The sequence below is a fragment of the Varanus komodoensis genome, unplaced genomic scaffold, assembly GCF_004798865.1.
Source record: "Varanus komodoensis strain SLA01 unplaced genomic scaffold, ASM479886v1 scaffold4, whole genome shotgun sequence".
Lineage (NCBI taxonomy): Eukaryota > Metazoa > Chordata > Lepidosauria > Squamata > Varanidae > Varanus > Varanus komodoensis.
The window spans coordinates 49086284-49088538 of record NW_025335941.1 but is presented as its reverse complement, the minus strand read 5'-3'; the positions used below and the strand labels follow the sequence as shown (position 1 = coordinate 49088538).

At 39.8% G+C, this 2255-nt stretch overlaps 1 protein-coding gene across 1 annotated transcript in view; it reads left to right on the top strand.

Annotated features, from left to right (window-relative positions):
• The window catches only part of PARP4 (poly(ADP-ribose) polymerase family member 4), a 38825-nt gene extending 37660 nt beyond the window's left edge, over positions 1 to 1165 (top strand). The window contains exon 26 of the mRNA XM_044441803.1: positions 1033 to 1165. Coding sequence (XP_044297738.1) covers positions 1033 to 1165 — 133 coding nt within the window. The remainder of the gene's footprint in view (positions 1 to 1032) is intronic.
• The last annotated feature ends 1090 nt before the right edge of the window (positions 1166 to 2255 follow it).

Below are 2255 nucleotides of genomic sequence, written 5' to 3'. Positions count from 1 at the left end.
ACCTTTTAAGGTTTTTTCCCCCCAAGCCATCAGGGAAATTTGTTCAAACCTACTGAAGCAGTGCAGCTGTTTCAAAAAGGAGCCTTGAAAAAAAAACTAATGATGATTTAACAGAGATAAATGTAAAGTCTTGGATTTAAGTATACCAAAATCAAAGATACAAGTAAAGGATCCTGGAGACCTGGCTAGGTGGCAGTACATAGGAAACACCTAAGTTTTTGTGGATCAGAAGCTGAATATAAGACGGAGTTTGTTGCAGTAGCTAAGAAAACTAAGCATCTTAGGGTGCATTAGCAGAATCATAGTGCCTGCTAAAGGGTGAAATGACAGTAGTCCTGAAATATCTGAAAGGCTGTTATGCAGAAGAGAGAGCCAGTGTGGTATAGTGGTTAAGGATGCTGGGCTGGGATTTGGGAGATCTGGGTTCTAGTCTCCACTTAGCCATAGAGCTCACTGGGTGACTGGGCCAGTCACCAACTCACAGACCAGCCTACTTCACAGGGTTGTTGTGGTGTGAGGGTAAGATTGAGAGGAGGAGGAGAATTATATAATAACTGCTTTGAGTTCATTGAAAGGAAAAAGGTTGGGTATAATTATAATATTATTAGATGCATATTTGTTCTGTGTTGCTCCAGAGGATAGGACTAAAACCAGTGGGTGGAAATTAAAAGAAAGCAGAATTTGCCTAAACATTAAGAGACACTTCCTAACTTCCGTGGTGAGCATATGGATTGCCTTGAGGAGGTGGTGAGTTCTCCTTCACCATCTCTCCAAATACTGGAGCATAAGCTGGACAGCCATCTGTCAACAATGCTGTAGCTACACCTTGCTTTGAGCAGAGGGTTTGATGAGATGATCTTTGAAGTCCCTTCCTACACCATGATTTTTATAAATCTACCATTCTGTAACCTTAAGCCTATTAGAATTAGTTCTGTCTTTGGAGACTGTAGATAACAGTTCATTTTCTTCTTGACTTTGTGGTCGAATTGCTGTTTTCAAATCAACATGATCTTTCTTTTGCACTGTAAACAGGGTATTGGATCCAGTACAGAAAGCCATTGAATGGGCAAGAAGAACTGACCGAGAATTTCCAGCTATTTGCCAGTGCCTTGAACTCGGGAAAGACTGGGATTCTTTCACTAAGAAGCTGCTGCATATTGAATAATTTGGGACCCACACCTTCCCCAATCATCCTTTATTGTTTAATGATATCAGTTTTTAATTGACAAATTAGCAAGTGTTCAGTAATCACAATTATTTTTCTTCATAACCGTATCTCTGATCATGTAGCTCTGGTATTTCAGAATGTAACCAACAACACTCTGGGATTTTTACCTAACTCCCATATATATTCTAATTAGATGCTAAAAATTGCCATGATTCCTGAGCTTTGTTCAAATGTAGTCATTTTGCAGTTTTTCTCTTGATTTTTCTTTCTGGTGATTTGTGTAATCTTTAAAAAAACAGTAAGTTTTCAAGTCATTGCTGCACTGGGAAATTGATGCTGGAAAAAATGTAGTGGTATGCAAAACAAAACTGGCCTGCAGTGATGCCATAAGGAGGAAAGAGAAAAAAGTTTCTTTGGAACAGACAGAAGGTATGTTCTATAAAACTGCAGCTAGTCAAGTTGACCGGGAGAAAGGAACCCAACAAGCAGCGGGAGAAAGATAGGAACAAGCCTTCAAGTCCATCAAAATGCCTTGTGAGGCTAGATCCAGAGGTGTCGACCCTCAAGCCCGCAGCCCTAATCCAGCCTTCTCAGATGGCCATACCCCATTTTCCCCTGACCATTAATTATTTGCTGGTTTTTCAGCTTATGCACTCCCTCCCCCATGAAATGCTTTGAAATGCTTCTCTTGATGCTTAGCTGTAAGAGTTTAAGTGAAAATGTGGTTAAAACATATTTTGGTATTGGCCCTTGAGAGCGCCAAAACTGAATTTGGCCACTAGGCTGGAAAAGTTCAACACCCCTGGGCCAGTTGGAAATGACAATGCAGGGAGAAAAATATTTCTAGAAAAGGTGAAAAACCTCTTACTGTTAATCAAATAAAATATCTTTATTTGTTGTAGTGTTACCCTGCTGTATTTTAGCGTTTTCTATTCTGGTACCTCAAATGTAAGCTTGTTCTGCATCATAAATGTCATTGCCCCTTCTAAACTCCAGCCAGGAAAGAAGCCCTACAATTACGGGGCTTGATCCCCAGAGATTAGAAAGTTTTAGATGACACCATTTATTTTCAGCTACAATATTTCAT